The sequence below is a fragment of the Clytia hemisphaerica genome, unplaced genomic scaffold (assembly GCF_902728285.1).
Source record: "Clytia hemisphaerica strain Z4C2 unplaced genomic scaffold, Clytia hemisphaerica genome assembly, whole genome shotgun sequence".
In the NCBI taxonomy this organism is placed as follows: domain Eukaryota; kingdom Metazoa; phylum Cnidaria; class Hydrozoa; order Leptothecata; family Clytiidae; genus Clytia; species Clytia hemisphaerica.
This window is the reverse complement of record NW_027103656.1, coordinates 100401-126181: the sequence shown is the minus strand read 5'-3', so window position 1 is coordinate 126181 and position 25781 is coordinate 100401. Positions and strand designations below refer to the sequence as shown.

General features: G+C 35.0%; 2 protein-coding genes across 2 annotated transcripts; both read right to left on the bottom strand.

Annotated features, from left to right (window-relative positions):
* Positions 1 to 1185: 1185 nt before the first annotated feature.
* Positions 1186 to 5343, bottom strand: LOC136803178 (zinc transporter ZIP10-like). Its single transcript, XM_067059916.1, has 4 exons — positions 4985 to 5343; positions 1810 to 1996; positions 1301 to 1470; positions 1186 to 1197 (listed from the first exon to the last, which is right to left on the bottom strand). The coding sequence occupies exons 1-4, from the start codon at positions 5309 to 5311 to the stop codon at positions 1186 to 1188; spliced, it is 696 nt and encodes a 231-aa protein (XP_066916017.1). The 5' UTR covers positions 5312 to 5343.
* A 5787-nt stretch (positions 5344 to 11130) lies between these two features.
* On the bottom strand, positions 11131 to 25417 carry LOC136803181 (splicing factor 3A subunit 1-like). Its single transcript, XM_067059918.1, is given in 19 exon segments — positions 11131 to 11417; positions 13040 to 13111; positions 13403 to 13617; positions 13837 to 14294; positions 14614 to 14750; positions 14753 to 14856; positions 15653 to 15801; positions 16757 to 16905; positions 17088 to 17198; positions 19039 to 19115; positions 19383 to 19454; positions 21034 to 21124; positions 21410 to 21472; positions 21740 to 21899; positions 22178 to 22275; positions 22478 to 22527; positions 23822 to 23959; positions 24133 to 24171; positions 25229 to 25417. Coding segments are annotated over 19 exon segments (2424 nt in total). The 5' UTR covers positions 25368 to 25417; the 3' UTR covers positions 11131 to 11315.
* Between the last annotated feature and the right edge of the window lie 364 nt (positions 25418 to 25781).

Genomic DNA, 25781 nt, shown 5'->3' with positions numbered 1-25781 from the left:
TATTTAATATATGGAGGTCCGGCATCGTTGACAGCAGATGTGGACGCTTGAGGCCGCTGGTGATAAAACCGACTGGTGGTGGTTGTGGTACAAGGCAGCAGCGATCTGGGTAGCTGTGGAGGCAAAGATGCAACAAGTGCAGGATCATATCGTTGGTGTTGGACCGGTGGATCAGTTCCAGAGGTTGCGAGGGGAGGTTAACCACTGTTGAGTTTTCTTTTAACACAGACGGAGAAATCGAACGAGATAAACAGCAACACATTACCAGTGTTCAATATAGAGGTTGTGAGATAACGATAGTTAATCGAAATCTACCGAATGATGCAGGAGATAACAAAAGATCTAAAATCTTGTGAGAAGTTACTGACTCTGATAGCTGTTTAATCGAAAGAGGCAGCAAAAACAAAATGAAGAATATCCGGAGGGACAGGGCCCCGGCGGGCAAATGGATATTGACCTTTAGCAACGCGACTGGAAAACACGAGGACGGTGTCTTGGGGTCCACCGTCTTTCAATTTCCTGTCGTATCTTTTTTTAACTTTAGCAATGTCAGCAGAAATCACTGCGAATTCTTTAAAAATGGTAGAAAATTTAATAAACAAAGTGGGAATTTTTGCAAGCTGAAAGTTTGGATTTTCTCTCTATTCTGTTCGCCTGTATTCTGTACTTTTTTTGTCTTTTTTTGTCTTGATAAAAGTGTTATTTTTTTTGAATTTCATAATAAAAATTTCAGAATTAAAATGAATTTAAGGGAATTGCAAGAAGTAACAGTTATTATGCCTAATGGCGGCACTACTCAATAGCGGTGTAGATGCATCGAAAGCGCTAGATCTACTTTCCCTCAAAAACTTTTGATGATGTAGCGCCGTTAGACGTTAATTTTTACCACTGCAATGGCTTCTTTACGGGTACCAATTCAAAAAAAACTTCTATCAAAGATGGCAGATATAGCTTGGTCCAGGGATATATAAAGGTCAGTGATAGTAGTGCCCTAATCTAATTCACCGACAAGTCAAAAGTAGCTGAAATATCTTACGATTTGAAAGCGATGAAATTAAGACATTTTTAGTGCAGGAAGGAAGGAAGCTTGATCCCGACTTCACCAATTGGCATTGAAAATAGAAATCTTCGTAAGATTTCACCGGTGTAATGGAAAAGGGGTATTATAAAACGATTTAGAAAGATTCAGCCTTTCAACTAAAAGTAGTAAGGAAAAGTATCCATGATGAAAATTAGACAATAATATAGAATTTAGAGCAGAGGAGAAAATATGATAGAAGCACGAGTTTTCGTCACTCACATGAGGGATCAAATGGAGCATGGCATCACCAGCCAGAGTTCCAACAGCCAGTGCCATAAGATAAGCCATGATTTTATGGTAAAAGGACTTCTTTAAACATGGGATCATGGTAATGACAGCAAGTGAAAGTAAACTGATAACTGTGATGGACAACATACCGTACAACCAAACTAAAGAAGAGATAGGATAGTGTACAAAAACCAATTAGCAAATACTTTAGGTGTACAAATTTTCGCGAGCAAAAGCTTTTGGGTAATATTCGCGAAAGTTTCTGTTCGCAAAAGTTTGTACGCCTGAAGTACGTGCAAAACAACGCCTTAGTTTTGAGATATAGGTTTATCATTTTTATGAATTAAAATTCTTAAAACATAAAATATGCATTTTGATATTTTGGTGATCATATTTTTAGTTGTGAAATACTCATGACATGGAAGAAGATTTTATTCATGCTCTCATGTAAACATTTTACTTTTATAAGGTGAGCGGTTGAAATTTCCTTCATGAAATACCTGACTTTCTGTTCGGAGCATCATCGTGTCCGAGAACGACTTTCGTTGTCCGATGAAGGTGCAAACATTTCTTGCTATCGATTTGTTGAAGTATGGAAGGACATAACTTGACAAAATCTTCACGTGTAATGGATGTTTTGGTTGAATTGATTTCATTGCGACGAAGTAGTTCACGTGGCTTCAAACACTATGAGTTTCAAAAGTGAAAATAAATGACTCAATGACATTCGAGAAAAATTTAAATTACTTTTATTTTAGGGAGTAAAAATAATATTCGGGCAACATTATATATCAAAATATTGCATTTGCGAGTCAGCATAACTCGAACACGCATGGGAACACAGATTTGTTCGAGTTAAGGAAATTTCGAGTTATAGAGTAGGCATTGTTAACTGAAGAAACCATGAATCCTGTTCGAGCTAAGGAGGTATTTGAATTGTAGAGGTTCGAATTAAAGAAAGAATTCCACTGTATTCTTAAATGGGTATATGCTATCAATCCAAAGTTTGCTATTCTCAAAATTAAAAAAACGTCAAATTACTCATATTATACTTGGTAAATGTGTTTCAGATATGTCAAGTTTCGTACCCTATGTTCTTTGGGCACTAGATAATAAGGAACGTCCAAACTAGTGACTATTTGATAACACCTACAGATGTATTTCTGTCAGTTATTTCAAAATCTGGTTGACCTTTTTTTTTGATTGACGGATTTAGCTTGATTGAAACAACGTTCTACCTTATTCTTTGGACACAACAATCATTCGTGACCTCAAGGAGGCGACAAATCAAATCTGATCATGTTGGTTGATATCTAAAATCAGTTAAGTATGGCGGTTTTATCCGCACGCGACTAAATATAATCCAGATTGAAATCTATGCAAGATTGAAACAACTTTAAGCTAGAATTTATCAAGTCTTGCCTACATAATTCAGTTAGAAAAATAATTTTAAATCCAGAAGATTAGTTTTCAGTATTCAGTTGTGTGTTCAGCTAAAGATGAATTTTTATACATTAGAGTCTCTTTAACTCAAATATCTCCTTATCTCGAACGAATTGTGTTCCCAAGACGTGTTCGAGTTACGGAGACGCAACTGTTTCAACCATTTTTAACACTGGAATCGGACGATAATGGTTTGAATCTACAGGTCTAGTAGCTCCAAAGGGATCTGAAAACAAGCTACATTTTACAGAATTAAAAATATATAATCCTAGCATGTGCTTGATCAAATTTGCAGAGTTTTATTGGAATTTGGAGATGCTCATTAAAAGATTTATAATGCATTGAGGAACATTGTTTTGCTATTTTCCGTTTAGGGACGGTTGCAAAAATACATGCGAATAGTTAGTTTGAATTGAATATAGCATCAATGTGCAAAAACATTACCCCCTTTCTGGACACCTAATCTAATATGCCAAAATCGTAGGAAATGGTTTTCCTGTTTGTGTAATGTCAGAAATGATATCAAGTTAAGCCAAAATAGCTTTTGACATTTACGTAACAATTTGATGGCAAGAGGCTACCTTAGAGAGGAGTGCAAAAAAGCTGATTCTTGTCTGTAATAAAGCTGTCAAACACTGATCAATTTACCGATACTGATCTAATTTTGATTTGATAAATCTAATGCTAATCCTTTTAGACGCGACAACATTATGAAAGACCTCAGATCATTTTGTAAAAGAAAAAAGACTCAAGACTCAGTATCAGGCCGTGGTCATAAACGCTGCAGCAATTTTAACCTTGTAAATAACACTTAGGAGTAAAATGTTTATAACCACGCATTCTCGTATTCAAAATGCTAGCTAGAGAAGCCAGTTCCAATCCTCAATTAAGGTGGTGCTTCTAATCTTAATGACGAGGCAATTATGATTCTCTCACGGTCCTTCTAACGACATGTGTGCAAAGATATGACCGTCTTTTTGCACACCAAACAAATATGAGCCTGAGAGAAATCTATATATTACTGCGTGGTATTCTTTTCTATGAAGACAATTCTAGCTCAGGTTTATAATAACTAAAGATTAATGATTACGAAATCTCATTTAGAGTATCCGAATCTCAGCTATATTTAATTATAACGGTTCTATATTCTATAGAAGTCTTTGTTTTATTAAACACAACGGAGCCTTTCCGTCGGGACTGTTAGAGAACGGAACTCAAAAGCAGAAACTAATATGGATTTATGAATTAAAAGAAAACCAACTGGTTCCGTTTACACGGACGGAGTTTGATACTAAGAAGTAAAACAGTAAAACATAAGATTCATAAAAGCTACATTTCTTAAAAGAAAAAAACTGAGCCATCAGTGTGGATAAAATTCTATCATCAAAATAGTCTAGGCGTGAAAACTTTGAAATAGGTAGAATCGAGGATCTTGATAGAATATTCTCAGGATATTATATCACGAGAAATCAAGATTTAAGACTTGTCTCCAAGAGATGACTGAATTTTGCGACTATTATAAAATTGTCGCTACCGTTCTCAATGTTATTGAAAAAAGTTCCTAATTTTTAAGTACTCTTTAGAGAAACCAAACAAAGGGTACTCAGTTCTTTAAACAAAAAATTTTTTCCAAATGGGTTTTAGAGACCTGTTAAGAAAATTAGCTTGGAAGCAAAAAATTCGTACAAAATGGGGCTATAAAAGTAAAGATTGATTATAATTAACTATTTAAAAATTGTTTTTGCTCAAAAGATAATTCAACAAAGTTATAGAGATTTCAGGTTGTTTAATAATTCAGAATTTTTTTCGGTGACATTGAGAGTTACTGAATGGACTAATATGAAAAAAGTTCTGTGAATTGACCTAATTCAATAATGTTTCATAAAACATTGATTAATAAAACGATTAAACCAATTTATAATAAATTTGAGGAAGCTCAGTTCAATGACATGTCAAAATAAAGATTCCAGATATCACAAAATGATTTCCCTGTCTGACAGAATGAGAAAAATATCAGTAAACAAAATAGAACTGAAAATTAAGGAGGAATTTACATAAACCGTTATTTTTTATTAAACCGCAATTGTCCCATATATTGATAGCCTCATAAAAGGTTCTGCATATTGTATACGAGAATATGAATCATTGCAAACAACTAAATCAGTTCCTGAAATAAATGTTAATTCCCTTATTAATTTAAAACACAGGCTGAAAAAAGAGAGAAAAGTATACCTTTCTAGCATGGTCATTCCAATGACTTTTGTGTGATGATGAATTATAAGCATCTGGCAAATTTCTTCTTCTCCTTTGAACATTGTGTGATTCCTCCATGCAGTGTGGGTCGTTTTTATCACATGTTATCTTGATCTCACCAATATCAAATTTTTTAATGAATGTAGAAAATTCGGTGATTGTCATCTTATCGTTGGTAGCATATTTTTGAAAAATCTCATCGAGAAAATATTTGGTCCCTTTACTGTTTATCACTGTTTTTAAACAGTCTGAGCTCAATACAACTACCACACAACAAATCCCAATTGCCAATTTAAGAAAAAACATAATTCAATTAAATTATTCTATAAGAAAAGAAATGAAACACATTTTCACCAAAAACTGAAAGTTAGCTTTAAATAAAGTACCTATAGAAAATAAAAGGTAATTTTGGATGAATATCTTACTTGTTAAGCAGCTACACCACTTAAATTGTGGTTTGAATATTTTTCATGACAATAAAAATACAGTCTAGTAATTGATATTTGTTGATATATTTGATATATTTGTTGTACATCGCAACTGAGGGAATTCCCTGACTGACAACGTCCTGTTGAATAATAAAAAATTCCAGCTGGCAAGAAACAATCAAGTAGATTTCTATACTCATTATAGGGTCAGTGTATTATTGTTTTAATTAATGCTGGAGTTTTCAATCATTCACTGTGACAGGAAAATGTCTATGATTCAGAATAACATTGCAGGACATTGCCTTAAAAAAAAGTCTATACAATGGTGCAATCAAGATTTAGACATTCAAGTAGCTACCACCAACACTGTCCTAACTAAGTGGCTAAAACAACAACCATTTCACCGTGCCTCTAAAGAGTAATTTAAAATTATAGCAAAAAAAGTAATCAAAAGATCACAACTCGTACACAGTTAGATGGACAAATATTAATCCTTAATAACAGTGTTTTCAGTGTTTTTCAGCCAGACACAGCTGTTTTGTCCAGTTTTTGCGCTTTCGGAAGCTCAATATCTCGAGTTAGGTACTGAAATCACCTATACTCGCAATATATCACTAATCTTAATTTTTTGAGAGCTTTCCAAAAATCTGGTCTTCGTTTTCTCAAGCTAAAATTTTCATTAATTTTTCACCCTATGATTTTGGCCTGAGACTGTTGTATTTGTCCGAAAATCACACCAAAGTGTCCTAAAAAAAATTGGCACCCAAGTTATTTTGATTCCCCTACCCCTTAGCTTTCCACAAATGTATAACAAGTGCTTTGACTAAAAAAATCGAGCGATTCTACAAATATCCCACTACTACTATTTCAGGTCTTAAACCAGATTTTTTTGCTTAAATTTGATAACGATTAATTTGGCCAAAAACATCCTGCAACCACCAAATTAAATTCCCTTCAATTTTAATTTTTCCAGCCATTTGCCAAATTAAATTCCCTCTGAAAAAACTTTTTCAGCCATCCATTAAATTAAACCCCCGCCAAAATTTCTTCTTTTAAGGTATTGTGAGTAAACTTTTGGAATATCACCATATCTATTGATATTAAAACCTGTGCAACTAAATAGCCTCCGAAAAAGTACTGAATTTTATTGTGAAGCACTTTTGATATCATTGCCTTGGAAATGTTAAAAGACATGTTACAAGGTGGTGGGTGAAAGATGTGTATTGTTACAAGAACTTACATGTGCAAGGTATGACCCAGACATACCCAATAACATTTTCATCGAAGCATTCGACAGGTTTCAGGCCAAAATAGCAAAATATTCTCTTTTGACCATACATAACATTGCATTGTATTGATGCACTGGCAAAGGACCTTCACGGCGCTCTGGAAATGTCCAGAGCAAAACGTGTCGTTTTTTCGTGCGCCGAGTGGCCCGAAAAGAGTTCGGGCATACTGTGGGTGTGTGTTTGTTTGTAACAACAGCGTCTGCGCGAAAAATGGAGCTTCAAAAATTTAATAATCAAAAAATAGTTCCTTGCATATTCCATTTCATAGCTCCGTTTATTCTTCAGAAGATGAGAGCTTTATATACACTTAGTTTGTATAAATTACGAACAAGTTAACAATTTAGCTAGCTAATCTAATAAACTAAATACTACCATATCAACTTCACCATCAAATTAACATTGACGATAAGATAATACCTGGCTCCTTCACAGAGTTGATGATGTGTGTAGCTTGAGTATAGATATAGTACACAAGTGAAACATAAAAAGCCTTGTGTAGTTCACATAACCCATTCATCTTGATTTTCCAGGGTCGTGTGCAAAAAGATTGATTTGTTTTGATTTTGCTGACTTCTTCGTACGGGTGGAAGAATTTTTTGTTATTCAATCCGTACGGGTGAAAATCGTTTACATCGGGTTAGGGGTGAGGGTCGTGATTGGTTAGGGCCCAGGGGGGGGGCTACTAGGGTTGCGAGCTGACGGGGGGGATGCTGCCCGACTTTCGAACACCCCCCCCCCGGGGTTAGGGTCAGCACTGGAGCTCGAGAGTTAAAATAGGATTGGGAGTCTAGTACTTTAGAATTCTACCCGGAACTCAACTTTAGCAAATTTCAAAATATCAAGGTTGAGCTCTAAAAATGAACAAGTCTAACTTAGAAACATCCAGAAGGTTCAGAAACTCCAGATCAAAGATAGAAAAATACAAGATCTACTCTCACCCGTACGAAGAAGTCGGGACATTTTCGAAGATCGTCAAGAACTACTGCAAATTAGGATAAATTATCCAAATTAGGAGGCTTTTATCCTAAATAGGCCGGAATATTTATCCTAGTTAGGATAATTTATCCTAGTTGGGCTCTGTGAAAAATTCAAACTGAAATGTCATATTATATGCACATAATCAAATATATGAACTTCTTATTAGGGCAGAGTCTGAAAATATAAAACATTTATCCTAACTAGGATAAAATAGCCTAATTAGGAGGCAAAATATAATTTTTTATGTGTAACGCGCTTTTCTCCCGTCATGAATAATAAAGAAATTTAAAACAAGTTCGAGTGAATGAAAGCGTGTCAAAAGTGTTCATTCTCCTTGAAGCAAATGTAAATTACACTGTGTTATATCTTATTCTGTTTATCTAATCTATATCTCTATTATATTAGAACTTTAATAGTTATCATAGAATCACAGATCATAGTTTTACTTATCAGTGCCGTAGCAACTGGGGGGATAATTTTTTCAAAAATGGTTATTTTGCAAAATGCAAAGTTTTTCTTTTTTAATTTGTCATAATTGTCACAATTGAGTGCATTTTCAAGCAATCTATCTAGAGCTCAAATTTTCAAAATTTTCCCCCTCGGGCCAAACAAGGTTGGCCCTCGCGGTGTCACTAAACTTCAGCCCCCCCCCCAATATGGAAATGCTTCCTACGGCACTGCTTATAACTAAGAAAGTTCGATGCTTATAACATTTGGAGTTTGTAAACTACTTCTTAAGAATTGAATAACTTCTGAACGCACGCTAACTCTGAGAGATAAGAGCATACTTTGCTGGCTCTAACTTTCTCAAATTCATACAAATCTCGACGCGGATCTTAAAGTTTATTCAATAAATCAAGTTTTTCTTCCTTTTATCCTAATTAGGATATAGATTTTATCCAAGTTAGGACAATTTATCCTTTTAAGCTAAATACTCGCATTTACCCTAATTTGCAAATAGTTCCTGACTGGTAAAATATTCTAAAGCATGTGTTACATACAGGCTAGAGAAATAACGCGTTTCTGATTGGACAATTACCATTACCTTGAAACTCTAGGTATTAAAACTTACACTTAGTCTACATTTTACGAAACTTCGGTAATTGCGGAAACAACCTCGTCCCCCATGTAGTCCAGGCTTTATTTACGTTAACACTATGATTCGGGTGCCAGAGAATACCCTGCCCCGGGGAGGCACTCAGGCAAAATTGGGAACGGGGACGTGCCGCTGGTCAGGGTCCCTTTATTAGGCTTTGAAGATTTGACAGGGTCCCCAATTTACTAATTTTCAACATTCGTACCTGACAGGGTCGTCTTTTGGTTATTTTGGACAATTTTCAGAGTGGAAATTCGAAAGTTTTTCAATCTTTTGCCTACATTTCGTCATTTTTGCCACTTTTTAGGGTGAATATGCGGGAATTCTGTTTTCAAATTTCACTCCGACAGGGTCCCAAATTTACCAAACATTCATACCTGCACTTTTCAAACTCCAGCGTACGTTCCCGTCGGCCGTCAAGGTCAGTGTTCCACCCCCCCCCCGACCCTGCTGGTAAGGCTGATGCGCCGAGTCCCCCTCTCAGGAGCACTATCAGTAAGTAGCAAAAAGCTGATATTACGCAGGGAACGAAGTTGATGCAGAAATCGACCGTTTTTACTTCGGGGAATTTCGTACCCTGAGTATCAGAGGTTAAGTTTTCAAAGAAAATAGTAACCTCTGAAGACAAATAATAGAAATTTTATCGCGCATGTGTCAATCTAATCACTGTAGAAAAAATCAAAGATGAAGAGCAAATATTACCATATTAATGTCTAGCAGACTGTATCAGTATGCAGTTTACTATTTACGAATTCCCCAGAAACCTCCAAGTGTAGTTGAAATGAGTTTATTTCGAAAGAAATCTTTTACATGATCCCCAAATGTATAACAGTAATTACTAAACTTTTAATTATGGAAATGTCACTTTAATCGAATCGAAATAATAGACAGACTTTATGTTATGATTCTCTATCACCGACTCTTTTTACAAAGCATTGATGACTTTTTGTAAGTTGTGTTTTCAACGACGGGAATAAAAATATCGACTATGACGCTCATCCAAGATCTTGGATGGTCGTCATGGTTACTTTTGTCTTCGCTGATTGCGCGATGAATAGAATCTCGATTCGTCGGCACAGCGTGATTTTGAGCTGTGCTTTTCACGGTAGGAATTTCGGTAATGTTAAAAAATCCTTTGGGTACTCTCGGGGATCCTAAAACTGGTTTGGTATCTGAAAAAGCCTGTCTTTTGTTTATGACCATACAAGGCTGAAAAATGCTGAAGGATGCTTATTATCCCAAGCAAAATTTTAGAAAAACTCTGCAAATCCCAGCCAAAAACAGCAAAAATCAGGAATACATTTTTCGTAGGCTCAGGTAATGCTTAGTATATCTATATGCTTAAATTTTTGCCATATCTGATCCTGGATAAGCTTATAAAAAAATAATTTATCTTTACGTCGACCAAATCTCTGGAATGGGCGGATTTCATTATTAAATTTCGTAATTTTGGCATCGATGGGTCAAAAACAAAAACCGAAGCTCGCCAAAACTCTTTTAATTTTGGAAATCGAATAAATAGGATATCAATGAGTGTCATTAATCAATAATGGGCTAAATAACCGATACGGTAATCTTCCTATTGCTGTTATTTTCTCTGAGTCAGCATATTATTGGTCAAGTGCACGGTCTAGCATGCGCAGTTAAAAAAGTTGAATATTTCTCGTTTCAAATCTAATCAAAGATTCCTGAAAAACGCTTAAATTTCCTAAAATAGATTTTGAAGAATGCTTTCAAAAATAAGTGAATCTGGCTGAAAATAGGCCAGGGGGGGTCATGCAGTTATTATATAAACACTATGACAATTACTACCGTGGTGGTATATAAACCAAAATTTGGGAAAACAGTTACTCCACCAGTGTACTAACTGCTACATGGGTGGTGCCTAAGCCCAAAATTGTCGATTTTGGTAGGGTATGGTGTACTAAGTGAGCACATTTTTCAAGTTTTCACTTAAAATTTTAGGTTGTTAAAAATTCCGGAATCAAAAAAATTCAAAACTTTTTTTTCAAAAGTCAAAAAAAAATCACAAATTTTTTCTTTAATCAAGGCATGAAAGATATTTTAACAAACTTGGAAAATGATTGAGATATTTAACTCTTGAACTGTCGTTAATAACACGTACCCAGTAAAATGGTATCAAAAATGAGGAATTCAGTGAAAAAATTGCCAAATTTGGCATTTTTGGGGGTGGTATACACCAATTTTGAGGGTAAAATCAGTTAGTACACTATGGAATAACTGCAAGGGTGGTGGTGTCTGTAGAAAATGTCCAAAATTGCAGTTATTCCACATAGTGTCAAGGAGTAACTGCAAGACCTCCCCTGAATAGGCTTAAATTTGCTTTAGATTGGAATTCTTAGATAAGTTATAACAAAAGTGTAAAGTAAAAGATTAAGTCACAACTTTTTTTTTAAGATATTTACACTTCATCTTTGAATTTATCGACTCTATTCAAAGTACAAAATTAAAAAATGGCGGGGTACCTACTTATAAAATAAAATTTTAAAAATATTGATCTATTTTTTACGACCACCTCTTTCCTTGACTTGCAGTTGTACCAAACTTGATGATGTGAAATTATAAAATGCCAATGTGTTCGAGTCCTTCACGAATAACGACTGTAATGAAAAAAATATTGAAAATTGAACTTTGCAGGATATTTTATGAACGTAAAAAGAATTTCTTGGTTCGAAATACTTCAAAACGACAGACATATTATTTACTCTTTTTTAAGGATCAAAATAAATTGCTGATGTAAAAGATGCGATTGCTTAAATGGGTTATTCCATTTTATATCCATACAGGTGGACGACAATTTCCAGAGGGTAATCTGGACGAACATTTCCGGAGGGTAATCTGAAAAAAATTTCCAGGGGTTGTTTTTTCATTTTTATAAGGGGGTAAAAAATCATTCTAAAATTTCCAGGGGGTAATAGGCTAATCGTCCACCCTTACTTTAAGGTATAATTTTTATATTTTTCATAATAATTTTTCGAAAGGTGTTTTAGTACATTTTGCCATTTTCCAGGGGGTAACTACACATTTTCAATAATTTTTTTTTGACTTGAAAAGGTTCGTCCACCCTCGTGTGATTTTTTACTGGAATGGCCCAATAAGCGAGTGTTCTTTAGGGTCGACTGCGGAAACAATTCCAATAATTTGTTTCGAATATAAACGGATTTAAAGTCTGTCCAGATATAATTGGCAGTGGAAACAAGAATGCCTGTAACTTTTGACAGTCAAATATAATTATGGAAATTCTTTTTGCTTGTTTTAGAGAATCAAGAGCGCTATATTTCAATGTATTCTTTGTTGAAAAATTCGCGACTTTTAGCGGTTAAATTTGCTATTGCAAAAATTGAGCTTTTTTTCTACTTATGCTATAACGTTCATTTTTACACCAGTGGTAGTTCAACCTTAGGTTAAGAAGGTTGTCAAATTTCAAGGCAAATAGAAAAGTCCTTCGGAAGATATGGGACCCGAAATACCCCTTAGTAGCACTTTTCTGTGAAATATCAAATCTCCAACTTATTACTAAAAACGGGGGTTATGTTATCTTTTTTTAACAGTGCAATTAAAAGTTGGAAAATGTTAAGTGTTGGTGCATTGGTTTATTGGTATCATTGATTATTTCGAAACGAAGTCACAGTATAATTGTTTTTATTGAAAAGATAAGCATGAACTTATATTGTCTTTGTTATTTTTAAGTCATTAAAGAACTTTGCTTATTCCCAAAACACTAAACACAGTATGGCTATGAGGTCATTAAAGAGATCGTAAAATGTATTATGATCAAAAAACTGTGTTATCAATCATATCACTACCCCCGTTTTTAGTAATAAGTTGGAGATTTGATATTTCACAGAAAAGTGCTACCAAGGGTTATTTCGGATCCCATATCTTCCGAAGGACTTTTCGGTTTGCCTTGAAATTTAACAAACTTCTTAACCTAAGGTTGAACTACCACTGGTGTAAAAATGGACGTTATAGCATAAGTAGAAAAAAAGCTCAATTTTTGCAATCGCAAATTTAACCGCTAAAAATCGCGAATTTTTCAACCGAAAATACATTGAAATATAGCGCTTTTGATTCTCTAAAACAAGCAAAAAAAAATTCCATAGTTATATTTGACCATCAAAAGTTACAGGCATTCTTGTTTCCACTGCCAATTATATCTGGACAGACTTTAGTTTTTCTTTTATAGGAGGAACACTACTACCAAGCCAAAGGGACTACTTACTCCAAGTTGCAGTTTCTGTTTGCCAGCAGGCATTCCGATCATTGCGTTGACCTTTGCTTTGATCGATGCACACTAAAGAAAACCAAATATTTAAGTTATGATGATGCCTTAGTGATGGAGAGTTTTGATGATTTGCCAAACATATTTTTTTTTCGCTCAAAGTAAAAGTAACAAGTCAACTCTCTCTCTATTTTTTCTGTAATTCGAATTGAAATATTGGCCCCTCAGCTGAAAAGTCTCTCTCTGTAATTCGAATCCTTTTTTAATACGAAGATAATTTTTGGTCCCTTGAAGATCGAATAAGAAAGAATTAACCAAAGACCTAAAAACTTTGACATGCAACAAGGATCAGCAACAACTTACCGATTCAGACAACATGGCACTGATGGAAAGAGTTTGTCCTTGACACTGCCAGTCAGATTTGTCGGGTAGATCCGGAACTTGTACGCGGAACGTGACGTTTGGTGCATTTTGTCGCATGAAAGCGTCCTCAGGGATGAGGTCGGACTCATCGAATTTGGCTCTCTTCGAAGCCGGTTCATCATCATCCATATTTTGTGGTGGAGGACCTCGCATACCTTGAAGGAAAAGAAAAGAAATCAAATTCAATTCAATTTAATTTCAAAAGGAGAAAGAATCAAGAAACCCGACTACCTATTTTACTATATCATCTTTTTTGCAATAGGTCTGCCTTAAATGTTATTTGACAACAGCTTGTATGTAATAAAAGGGTCTCAAATTTAGCAAATAAATGTGCCAAATTTTCGATTGAAAGTTCAGAAGAAATTCATATATACCTGGGTCATCCATTTGAGGTGGTCTGGGCGGCATCATTCCACCCGGTGGTGGAGGCATCATACCTCCTGGGGGTGGTGGCATCATCATACCGGGAGGTGGGGGCATGAGAGGAGGTGGTTGCATCATACCCATGTCTCCTGGTCCTGGAGGTCTCATCATGGGAGGTGGGCGCATCATCGGGTTCTGTGGTGGGCGAGGAGGCATGTTGACAGGTGGTGGCATGTTGCGAGGCGGCTCCATGGGTGGTGCACCCATAAGTGGTTTGGGTGCTTGAGGATTGTTTTTAGACGGGCCTGGACCATCACCAGATCGGATAGTGACAATAGGAGCGGGAGTGTCGTCCATTGGCCGAGAAGGAGGAGTAGGGCGTGGTGGCATTGGTCGTGGTGGTGGCGGACCAGGTCTAGGCGGTGGTTGCTTCATCGATGGACCAATACGCTCAGCGTCTTCCGATGGCCTGGATGAGTTAAAAAGAAAAAAAACATAAATGACCAAAACAGGGAAGAATATCATAAAGAACATTAATAAAGATATAAAATTATTTCAACAATGAAGCAAAACATCGACAAGGTAGAGAGTCTGTCACCATACATCCTTAACACACTACTTGGAAGTGATCAGAACTCAAACGATCTCCATTGCGGCGCAAGTATGTGATCAAAACTTTCATACTACCAATCAAGAGAATGTGATAAATTTTCTCTAACTCCATGTATCTCTGATGGAAGTATCCATTGGCGTCAAACGAGAAAAACATAAAATAACAAACCACTTACAGTAGACCTTTGGCTTTATGGATGGCCTTAATTTGATCTTCGTAAGTAATGTTGGAGTGCGCCATCTTGGTCGTTCGCTCGATACTTGCAGTATGACCGTCCCAAACTTCTTTTGGAGTCTTTTTCAACGCCTGTTCCTCTCTTCCCCCAATTTTCGACCAATCAGCGTCTCCTCTGCAGCGACTCCGAAAATATCGGAACGCCTTTCCGCAAGTTGTTTCAAAGTATCACCAATATGAACACCTGACATGAAAAAAAAAAAAAATTGGAAACTGTTCAACTGATTTATTTTCTATATATGAGCATACAAATGAAGATATTTTAAATCATTCACGTAAGCATACTTAAAATAAGATGCGCAAGGGTATAATAAGATAAAAAATACTTTAAAAGCCAAATCGGCAAGAACATTCAATGACAACTTATTCATCTGTTAGGTAAATACTATATTCCACAACCATAGTGGGCACCCCCCCTTTAAAAAGGGGGGGGGGGGTTTGAGAATTTTACTGAATTTAAAATAAGGGGGGGGGGCTTGTGAAAAATTTCATTAAACTGGGTTGGCTTGACAAAAGAGGGGGGTTAATTTTTAAGGGGGGGGGCTTGGAAGATTTGGCAATTTGCAAAAGAGTGTTTTCCATTCATTTTTAAATTTCTCAACAATTATTATATTTCCATTCATTTGAATGCAGCAAAAACTCTGTTTCTACAACTCTTGATGGAGTATGTTGCTTTTTCAACCCTTAGTTAGAGATTGTAAGAGTTTGCGCGTAAAAGGTCGAAAAAAAGAGGGGGGTTGAACTTAAACCTGGGAAAAAGAGGGGGGTTGAATAAAAAGAGTGGGGTTGAGGAATTTTCATTTTTAAGAGGGGGGTTGAGTTTAAAGAGGGGGTGCCATTTTTAAGGGGGGGGGGCTTGATACTCCTCTTCCCACTATGACAACACCAACATACATTGTAATACAATTTCGGAAATTTTCGTTCGATCCTTTCAAAACGACTAAAAGGATTCACTTGAAAGGATCTAAATAAGTAGTTACCCTCAGCAAAGACTTGTTCTTGTTGTCGCTTCTCTTCGATGGCTTTCTCCTTCTGTTCTTTCCATCGTGGATCGAGCAATGCAATCTCATTGTGAGATTCCATCGAGCCAACCGGGATCTTCTCACCCGTCAACGGTGAAATCAAATACCTTGAAAAGAGAAAATAATTCAAACATCAATTATTTAAAAAGCCAGTGCAAAATTGGCACGCGTGAACGACCCTTCTCTGATCTGTACAATCAATTATGTTTATTTAGACGATTTACTTTACAAGGTTTTAGGTATAAGTATACATTGAAGTTCGATAATTCGTTTTTTTTAATTGGTCTAAACATAGTATAAGAAAGCCGCGGCTGGAATATGTACCACATTGTCTTCTCAGTTAATTGCTGTTCTATCTCTGTCTCCGAGCTTTATAAAAACATTAAGATGCTCAGTTTATTATTGGTAGATAGTTTTTGAAATTTTTCTCTTCCATTTTCCTTCACAAAAAGTTTTTTTATTGCTAGATATCTTTGAATCTGTACCCAATAGAACACTTGAACTAATTTGGACATATTTTAGGGGTATTTTGTGGAAAAAATATTTTTTCGCCAAAATTGAAATAATAAGAACTATATTCAAAATGACAACTTTCTTGGCAGTTTGAATGATAAATTTTGAAGGTGCTGGCTTGAAACTTTCACAGTATTATCTAGATGTACCTTTTCATTGATTTCTAAAAAGATTTCACTGAAATATTGCGAAGGCATACGAGGCACTTTGTTTATTTTTGAGTTCTTTCAGCCCAGCCATTTTGTGCTTGTTTAAATTTCTTATTGTTGATATTTTCTTTACAATTATCAATGGTATATCAATAATGTCTAAAACAAACTGGGAAGTAAGTAATAACGACAAACCAATAAAATTTACCATTAAAGATGCTACATTACTGATCTCTTGATAAAAAAATAGTCATCAAATACGACAGAGATAGAACAACAGAAGTTCAGATGTTATCATTCCAGCCGCGGCTTTCTTATACTATGGTCTAAATGAATTTGAAATGTTTATGATGAAAACGTAAAATAATTTGTATGTGATCGAGAGATGCAGGAAACATACTTCTCAGGCACACCACCGGGTGTGGGTTGAGGTTGTTTGGAAGCTTTCGGATCATATTTTCGAATATTAACAGGGCCACTTGGCAGGGGTGGCATCATAGGCGGTTTGAAAGCGGGCGGTTGAGCCTCTTCTTCGTCACTTTCCTCATCCTGGATTGAAATTAAAATTTCAAAATTGATTCTCGATACAGTATCGATAAACTTATAGCTCAAAAGAAGATCCACAATCGATATTCAACATGATCACTACGCTTCGTGAAGATGTCAAAATGTTTATCAAAATTAAGAGCTCAACAAAATCCGGAAACTACAATAGCATCAAATCATCTCACCATATCAGAGTCCGCCTTTTCTTTTTCTTGCTCTTGTTGATAAGGCTGATACAGTTCTTCTTCTTCCTCTTCCACGTCCATTTCAACTTGTTCCGCGTCCTCACCCGTGGCCTGGAAAACGGAATCGGAAAATCAGAGAGGAAAGGAACTAAAAAATTTTTTTAAAAAAACTGACCATTGCTAAGAAAATCACTTCACGTGATTAGACATTGTAAATTAATTTCTACGATCCAATGTAGTTTCATAGTTTCGTGAATTGATAATATGCGAGTTGCGAGTTGGTCCTGCGAGTTGCGAGTTGCTATCAAATATGCGAGTTGCGAGTTGGTTTTTGCGAGTTGCGAGTTACGAGTTGATATTTTAACCAAGTAAAATTTTTGAGCAGTGGAATGTGGCTAGCCGTGCAATGTATTTTTTTACTTGACCACTTGCAAACCTTTTTTGAATAGAAGAGATTGGCTACTTGAAAAATATTTCAGGCTAGCGTATATGCTTATGTTATGCTTAGGAAATCTGCAAATCTGAGCCTTCATATGCTTATAAGCGTTATGCTTATAAAAAAAAAAGCATGTATATGAATTTCGCATTTTTGCAGTTTGTTTATTGTCTTTATTTTGCAGAAATACGGTATATTTTGAGGGTAAAGAAATATTTTTTTAGACCATCAAGCGTCTGGTTTTCTGAGTTACGATAGTGAATAGTGCTTATCCATATGAAATAATGCGCGCGAGTGCGGGGTTTAAAAAGCAGCACGGCACAGCACAGGGCGGGGGTTTATTCGTGAGTGTACGTGTGTGTTGATAGCTTATAGCTTAAGGTTAAGCAGCGTCCAGCGCGGAATTCGAAGGTTAACTACTGGTTTTCCCAGAAAAAAATCCAAACTCCCACTGTTGAGAGGAAGTCGACGCCACTCTATTTTTTTCGGTTCAAAAAAAAATTATTTTTCCCGGTATTTTGATTTTATTACGGGTAAACACTCAACTTTCTCAAACATTATTTTATTAAGGCCCGTTCTACACGACACTTTCGAATGTTCGAATGTTTTCATTTCGTCATTTCGAATGTTTTCGTAATTCGAAAAGTAAGTGGCTTTATAAAAATCGAACGCTCAAAACGTTCGAAACCAGAGCGGGGCGGGTCATTGAAGTGAATCAAAACATTCCTCCCACATTTTTGAACGAAACGGGATTTGAGTTAAGCAGATCTCAGTGTGCAGTTCCACTGTTGCGATAAAAGTCTCGGGATTCTCAAAGTAGCGCAAGGACATGACAGAACGAATGAGAGCTATCGAGCCAATGCTCACAAATGAACGAGTACAACTATTATTTCCAATCTAGGATTTTCTTTCTTTATTCTATCGTAAATATTTATTTTACCACCTACTATATGAAATTTTAAGATTCGAATTACACGAGTTTCACAGTATAAATAGTTTTCTATCAGCTTTTATGCTTCCAATACAAAACTTGTCTCCAATTTTGAACCTAGACATGTCGCCCTAACAACAAAATTCTCCACACTGGTTGAAACTCACACATTAATTAAAATTTGCAACTCGCGATTTTAATTTTCAACTCGCACTTTTGATTTTTCAACTCGCACTTTTGATTTTCCAACTCGCGATTTTAATTTTCAACTCACGATTTTAATTTGCAACTCGCGATTTTAATTTGCAACTCGCGATTTTTATGTCTTAACGTGAAATTTTCAACTCGCAACTCGCACTTTTATTTGGTTAAAAAAACAACTCGTAACTCGCAACTCGCAAAAACCAACTTGCAACTCGCATATTTGATAGCAACTCGCAACTCGTAGGACCAACTCGCAACTCGTTTGTTAAAAATCCACTTTATCGATAGCGAACTTGTCCCACAGCAGAAAAAAATGTAAAAGCTTCATTATAATATGTACTATGGTTTAACAAAAGAAGGATAAAGAGAATTTAAATTACCTTCAGTTTTTCAATACGTTCTTCTTGTAACATTCTTGCTCCTAGTTGATCTTTCTTCACAGGAGGTGGAAGATTGGCTGAAATAATTATAAGCAAACATTTATCATTATTCTTAGCCACGGAAGGTCCATGTGTCGTCGTCATACAGTTGTCGTGGCAAATAGTTCTTCATAGGCAAAGGGACAAAAATACATCGTAAAAGCTGAGTTTTTTTTCTACAGTATTTGGACTTTTAAATGGCTGCCTTCAGTTAATTTTTGTATGCAATGAAATGTTAAAACTAAGGATAGCTAAGGATACAACATTCCATTTGAGAGGGGGTACATGATACAAATGATGGGTACCTGTTTCTTCTTCATTGAAATTTACCGTTTCCACGACAACGAAATCATGCCAATCAATAGATGCGAATGCAACTGAATGAAAAAATTGAAAGAATGAATTTGAAAGAAAATTGCCCTTATAGTTTTTTATGCACCGGTAAGAAAGAAGCGAAGCCAAAAAATACCAGGTGTTTCAAAGATAAGATCTAAAGTTTGAGATCAAATTATAATGTAATACCCAGTACGTAGCATTTTTTTTTTCTTTATTGAAACAAAGACACTTGTACACTTAGGGGTAGGGGGTAAAAGTCGGTATCTTCAGATCTTCTTCGCCTGGTGCTTTTTCTGTTCCATATAATGATAGAAGACATTTTAAAAATTATTTTTTTAATTTTATGCATTTTTAACGAATTCCAGCCCAAAAAACTTGCAACCCAATATTATTATTTTGTTGTTTCTTCATAAAATTCAGTACAGCAAGTGAAAAAAATAAGATTTGCAATAGTTTTGACATATTTACAGGCCTGAAAAGGCCAGAAAATGCCATTTTTTCCAATTTTTGCCTGTAGTGCGAATCAGTACCCCCAGGGGGGTTCGGCCAATTTTGGACTTCTGACCTTTAAGATTGCGCAGAATGCATCACAATAGGTTAAATTTTCATAAAAAACACTACATCTCGAATTTGAGCAAGTTTTGGAAAAGATATGAAGAATAAACCTCAAAAAAGCTGATTTTTATAGTATAAAAGCCCCCCGGGCAGTTTTTTGGGCTGGAATTCGTCAAAAATGCATGAAACTATTATTATTTTTTTTAAATGTCTTCTATCATTATATGGAACAGAAAAAACACCATGCGAAGAAGATCTGAAGATACCCCCCAAAAAAGTTACTCTACCCCCTAACCCTATACACTACGAACATATGTTACAAAACATTACTTAAACATAAAATATAGTCCCTCCCCCCCCGCTAGGAACTAACGTTATATCGCCAGAGGTACTAGACTATGTTAAAAAAAAAAAATAAGTAAATAGGCAAAATAAAAAATAAAAAAATCTTGGAGGAGGAAGCTACAATTGTTAGGTAAAAGCCTAAAATAAAGCACCACTAAACCTTCCAGTTTCGTTAAGAAATTCAACAACAGAACAAAGAATAGATTTATTTAGATTTGAAGTCAAACTTTCATCCCCATATAATAAAAGCCGACAGAAAAAAGGAGGGTTAAGTGGATGAAAAACAATGCCTAGGGTCTGAAGTTTGTCGAACAAAGATTGTCTTGCATGGGAATATATAGAGCAGTGCAGAATAAAGTGCTGAGTGTTTTCAACAGAGTTAGTTTGGCAACCACAGAAAGGGCCTAAAGTGTCGCGGAAGCCATGTCTAAATTTATGCTCGTTGAGATGGCTGAAACCGACCCGAAGTCGATTAAAAAAGATTACTCCTTGAATGTCAGGAACGTCAAAAACATGAGATTGCTTGGGTCTCAAAAATTTATAGATTGCTTTTTAGAAAGTTTTAATTGAAGGTAGATCTCGTATATTACCTCCCAAAACATTCCACTGAGATATGCAGTAAGGAAAAAAAGTGTTACGGAGCATTCTCAAATGAGAGCAGGTCTTCAGCACGCTGTGTTGATCTTTTCGTAAAAAAACATAAACTTTTTAAATTCATACTTCTCTCTCTTTCTTTTTCATCTTCAACTTTCCGTTTTTCACGATCCTGATATTGTTGCCATTCTACACGATATTTTACTGTATCTAACACCTGAAATAACAAAAAAGATCTAGAAATTTCCCAAATAAAAATTTTATTTCTCAAAAAGGCACTTAAAAGTCAACCCTGTTGCAAGAAGTCTTTTTCCTTAAAAATTCTTATCCATAATAATGAAGAAAGGAGTCAGTATACTATTTCTACAGACTACAGTAGGGTTGGACAAAGAAATTGGCGGACGGTCAATAAAAAAAAGTATTTTAACACTTCATCCGAAAATGAAAACCAACCGTCTGTTTAAATTGAATATGTTGAAGTGAAAAAAATATTCATAGTTACCTTCCATTGGTCACTTAAGTCTTTTTGCAATTTCTGTGTAATATCCCCAGGTGGTAGTAATACCTAGAGGTAAGAATAAAAACATAGTTCAATGATATTTGTCTCCATAGTTTAGATATTTTTAAGGAAATTTGACACTGCAATGTTTAGTTGAGGGCACTGTTGCAAGATGAGGTGGACAAAATAGTATTGTTAAGGAAAGCAATTCAAAAAACAACTTTCAAGTTTTCAATTGGTGTTATCAGTTATCAGATATTCTAAAAGGTTACCGGTAGATTCTTGCTTTAAAAACTATATTTCTATAAAAAATTACGAACCAATAGTACAAACCTTAGTATATTGTTCAACTAAACGGGTGAAATATTGGAATAAACTGTGTTGTGGTCTCAAAAAATCAAACTGATAATTCCTCTGTTCTCTTGTCATTAGATTGGTCAGAAAACCTTTGCCATTTTTTGCAACGAACTGAGCAGTTAGTTTGACAATGTCCCTGAAAAGAAAACACGAACCAAACATTACCAGTGCTATATTCAAAACTACATTTCACGAAATAAAAGCACCACTGCTTGATGACAAAAACAAGGGAATTGATCATTTTATTAATATTATTTATTTGTTATAAACAGCAAGTCATTGAGTGGATTGTTTAATGGATAGGGGAGGTATCAGTTTGTCTAGAAAGATTGACTGAAATCTTTGTATTGTTATTTTTCTAAAAACAAACATGTGTAGAAAGAAATTAGAAAAGAAATTACAGCTTTTACTTACAGATCAAGAGCAGAAATGGTAGGTGGATCCGCAGTGAACTCGTATGCTGGTGGCGGATCTTTTGGAATGATTGTTTCTATAACTTGTGGAGCTTGTTTCTGGAAGAGTGAGTAGGACCAAGTAAGTACATATGGCATTTTTCCGAAATTCAGAAACCTTTCGTACAAAAAGTTAATTTTTTGACTGATGCAAAATATTTAAATATTTCTAAATTCAAGCAACAAGCCAAATATCTTGTTATCATAATAGAAAAAAACCTAAGTTTAGTGATGAGCTTTTCAAAATGCTTTTTCAAAGTACCTTTGTTTGAGTTTGAGGTGCTTTTTGTGGTTCCTTTTCGTTTAGTGATGCTAAAATATGAACGTAGAAATATGAGAATGAAATTGGAAACTAAAATATTGTCAGTCTACTACAGCCTTATTGGTATCACTTAAACCTAGCAGAAAGTAGACTTTTAACTTCGCTACCTTAATTCAAAAGGGGCCTAAGTCCTGTGAGCCTTAATTCAAAAGGGGCCTAAGTCCATTTTGGTCATTTTGAGAAAATTGCGATTAAAATTTTTCCTTTATTCTGAAACCATTTTTGATGGTAAAGCTATGAAGTAAATGTTTTCTGAAAGCCATAGCTTGAACTTGTTTTTTCAATAAAAAGGCATTCTTTTGGAAAGTAGATATTTTTGTACGTACAAGGTGCAACTTAGTAAATCGTGCAGAGTGGACTTAGGCCTTTTTTGAATTAAACATGAATTTTGAAAAATGTGTGAGGGTTAATTTCTGCCTTTAAAAGTTCAAAACCTGCACATATGACACTCCAAATTAAAGCCACTTACACCTAGATTCAAGATAAAGAGAAAAGACAATCTCAATTAGTTAAGGAAAAACTCAATTAAACTTTTTAGGATGCATGGACTTAGGCCCATTTGCAATTTAATTGGACTTAGGCCTCTTTTAAAACTTAACAAACTTATTTTGGTGGACTTAGGCCCCTTTTAAAACTTAACAAACTTATTTTGGTGGACTTAGGCCCTTTATTGTAAAAATATGATGGACTTAGGCCTCTTTTGAATTTAGCATCACTTTTATCAGAGCTTCAATATGAAGTTATGAGCCTTTTCAACTTTAAAAACTACTTGTTATGTACATCAAAAAAGAGCAAATGAGCCAGAGATTGAGAAAAACTAAAGATCTCAAATTTCATAAAAATGGACTTAGGCCCCTTTTGAACTGGGGGGTACCTGGACTTAGGCCCCTTTTGAATTAAGGTAGCGACTTATGCTTTGTTTGTATTTTTTGTGGTATATGTGCCTTCAACGGTGCAGTGGTCAAACCAATTTTTTTCGGATTTTTTACCCCCTAGATTGACTAGAAAGGCACTAAAATTTGTTAATTAAAAGAACTTAGAATGTTTCTAGAGAATAAAATCACTATTACTTGCTGAATTTAAAACTTTGCAGTTCAATCCTCAAACACAGCATATTTAGCGGTTGACACATTTTGAAGTGTTTCGTGAAATTTAATTTCTTTTAAATAAACCAAAATACTGTGAAATTAAATTCCTAAATATTGTTGCCAGCAAAAATTTCTTCTCTCAGTAAAGGTATCTGTTAATCCAATTTTTGAGACAAACAACACAATTTAAACCTACGCAGATCTGCAATATCAGTTTCTCTGTATTCTTTTAACTTGTGAGCATAATATGCATGGTAAGGGTCATTGGGGTTCAAGAAATTGAACTTTGGATTATCAGCTTCATTTCCACGGATCCTTTCCTCAAATTCCGGACCTGAAAAAACAACAAGAATCAATGTTCTAAAACTCCATATTCAAATTATGTAAAAAGAAAAAGCCGCACTAAAAAATTGACTTACACATTTATATATATAAAGAGATTTTCATAATTCATCTCATTTTGAGAAAAAGATATAGCAATCGTAGAAAGCGATCAAAGTAACTTACCATTTCTAGCTACAAAGTTTGCAGTCCTGTCAACAATATCTGTGAGGGAAAAAACGCTAAGGAAACATAAAACTTTTAGAGATTGCAAGATTCACATCTATAATTGTTTAGTAAACTAAACAAATTATACAAAAATTTTACAATTTTACAATTTCATTACAGATAGATTCGCTAAACTTTCTAAAGGTATCAGAAAAAATTGACTAGATTTTTAATTGAAATAAAAAAAACAATTTGATAATGATAATGACTACAATATATAAATGCTGACACATGAATAAGTTCATGTTAAAAAATTACAAGTCAAAAGACTAACGGACCCTTGAGAATAGCATCTTCTTGTTTCCTCAGGTTTCCTTTGTTTCAATGTTTTATTATAATTTTACAACATTTTACGACCCTACGAATTTTTTCCAACAAGTTAGATAATTTTGTATGTATAGCGGATGATTGTACGCAAGAAACTTAATAAAGTACTACAAAAAATGAAGTTTTGAATTTTTGTTTTAACTACAATATACAGAACAATATAATGGGATAAAGTTCTATTCACCTTATTACCTTTGACAGTCAACCCTTTTTCTACAAAGAGCGATTTTTACAAATTACACTTAAGTAAACGAGATGAATCTTGAAAATAAAATGGTATTTTCAATGAAATTTTTACCCTTTTTTCATAGAGTCTATGTGGTGATTTTGATACTAAAACAATGCAAAAAGGTTTCTAAATCTTTTATTAAAAGGCAAACAATGAAAGTCTGTTTTTCTGAAATCAACAGTTGTAAATAGTATATGTAACTGTATTGTACAAACAAATATTGAAAACATAGGTTACTATCTACCATTTTGCAAAGGATAGTACTAACTGCACTAGATCATACGTCATCTATTCAAGCAGCAAGTGCCACGGGTGGGACTGAAAGGGTTGATATCCATTGGCTTTTCCACAACATAATACTGACTTGAAGATAATATTTAAAAAAACCTTTAAATCATGCAGCCTTTAATAGATTCTTCTAATGGTACAGTGGCACTGTTAAATATATATATAATAAAAACGAAATATGGTTTTAGGAAAAACAATTTGAAAAGATACTTCTGACTTCAGGTGGTGGATAAATAATACCAACCGTAGGTTTAGAATACATTTCACCATCTTGTTGTGATCTCTCATAGATCTTTCCATCTTCTGAAGTTTCTGTTTGAGCTTGTTCAATGGGCACCGCAGGTCCCATTCTAATTTTTTACTTTCTAGAAAAGAATTTTTAAGAAACTGGAAAAAGCTACCAAGCTTTAGGAGGTAGACATAGTAGTGTAGTGGTTATCAACCTTGATTCTTGTCTGGGAGGTCAGGGTTCGATTCTCACTCGGTGCTTATGATTCACTTGGCAAGTGAATGTACCTTTACCTGGATCAACCCAATTCTGCCCAAAAAGCTTTTTTCCGAGAATCTGGCGTCATCACATTTTGGGCATTGTCAATTTGCACATATGTGCAAAAAATCATAAAAATACTTATAAGCTGCTTCGAGAAAAACTGCTAACAGATGGAAAAACAATCAGACACAGATTAATTCATAGGAGCACCATGGTAGGTTGAAAGTGTGCAGAAAAAAAACACATCTAGGGGTTTTGGCAAAAATTATGATT